Source organism: Arachis duranensis, chromosome 4 (genome assembly GCF_000817695.3).
Source record: "Arachis duranensis cultivar V14167 chromosome 4, aradu.V14167.gnm2.J7QH, whole genome shotgun sequence".
NCBI classification, from domain to species: Eukaryota; Viridiplantae; Streptophyta; class Magnoliopsida; order Fabales; family Fabaceae; genus Arachis; species Arachis duranensis.
The window spans coordinates 10,955,438-10,957,137 of NC_029775.3; the positions used below are offsets into that span (position 1 = coordinate 10,955,438).

At 35.3% G+C, this 1,700-nt stretch overlaps 1 protein-coding gene across 3 annotated transcripts in view; it reads right to left on the reverse strand.

Moving 5' to 3' along the window:
- Positions 1-269: 269 nt before the first annotated feature.
- The window catches only part of LOC107483337 (stilbene synthase 3), an 8,717-nt gene continuing 7,286 nt past the window's right edge, over positions 270-1,700 (reverse strand). Inside the window, exon 3 of one of the 3 annotated variants that reach the window (XM_052259886.1) lies at positions 270-1,358. In XM_052259886.1, coding sequence (XP_052115846.1) covers positions 492-1,358 — 867 coding nt within the window. In that variant the 3' untranslated portion in view covers positions 270-491. Of the gene's footprint in view, positions 1,484-1,700 lie in introns of all 3 variants that reach the window. The other 2 variants (XM_052259887.1, XM_016103962.3) reach the window with 2 other exon arrangements.

Here is a 1,700-nt window from a genome sequence, read left to right on the forward strand (position 1 = left end):
CAAATTTTACTATATATATATATATTTAAAGGAAAAAAAAAAATATACATTTCGTTAATCGTCACTATAACACACTTTGATATTTCTAATATAATTTAAATCCAAAACGTTTAATTAGAACGTAATATATACTTACGATCTTAATGGATATCTTAGATGTATTATTGTTGTGAATGCTTAATAAGTAAAAAGAAATCAAGTCATTTAATTTCTCATTTAATCCAGCTATTTCAATGTGTAACTTAAGCAATGACTGGAACAAGACAAAATACTATGAAAATGAATTTTATCACGTATTTGCTGCAACACAAGATGACATATTGTATCAGTATTCTTACAAACAGTTACCAACTTTGAACTTTGAGATTGAATTTTCGTATAAAAGAATAACTTTAGATATTTTTGGCTGATCAGGTCCTTATTCTTGAACAAAAGATAATCTTTAAAAGTTAACACAATCGCTTATATGCAGGGATATATAATTAATTGTATCATATAGCCACGCTGCGGAGCACAACAGTTTCAATGGTGAGACCAGGACCAAAGCCAAAAAGTACACCCCAATCAAGTCCTTCTCCGGTGGTTTTGAGTCCTTCTTTAAGGGATTTTTTTCTCATCAAATCCATAATGAAAAACACACATGCACTTGACATGTTACCATAATTGCTAAGCACATCTCTAGTGGCTTTCATCTTTTCTGGTTTTAAGTTTACCTTTTGTTCAACCTGGTCCAAAATTGCACGTCCACCAGGGTGTGCAATCCAAAATATTGAGTTATAATCAAATATACCCAATGGATCAAAAGCTTTACTGAGCGCGTCATTGATATTTTGTGAAATAATATCAGGAACACTCTTGTTAAGATAGAATGTAAGCCCAACTTCACGAAGGAGACCACCGATAGCTCCATGGCTACCAGGGACGAGTTTTTGATCAGTCGAAACAATCTCAAAGATAGGCTTCTCAACCTCTGGCACAGGATCAGAACCAATGATAATCGCAGCAGCTCCATCCGCAAACAATGCTTGTCCTACAAGACTATCCATGTCTGTCTCACTAGGACCACGGAAAGTGATTGCGGTATTCTCAGAACAAACGATAAGAACACGAGCATCCTTGTTGTTTTCAGCCAAGTCCTTAGCCAAACGAAGAACAGTACCGCCAGCGAAGCAGCCTTGGTGGTACATCATGTACCTCTTGACGCATGGGTCGAGTCCTAAGAGTACGATGAGTTCATAATCAACGCCAGGCAACGCAACACCGCTCGTGGTGCAGAAGATCAAATGTGTGATTTTAGACATTGGCTGTCCCCATTCTTTGATGGCCTTGGTTGCAGCCTCTTTTCCAACCCTTGGTACCTCCCTAATCATCATATCTTCCCTTGCATCCAACGACGGTGCCTTGTATGCACACATATTAGGATTCTCTTTTAGTATCTCTTCTGTTAAGTACATATGTCTGTTCTTGATCTGTGTCCTCTCACCTGAAATAATATTTAATTCACATCCATCAAGTTATTTGTCAAATATAAAAATTGTTTGTCACTTATTAAAAAGTAATATTTTTAAAAATTTTTATTAGGTTTTTAAATCTTTCGAGTTATTCTTGTAGTGACTTGAACTTTCGTACTATTTTAATAATTTATTAAAAATTTTAATTATAGAAATAATGTTAATATATAGTCGCTATCGTCGTCCGTC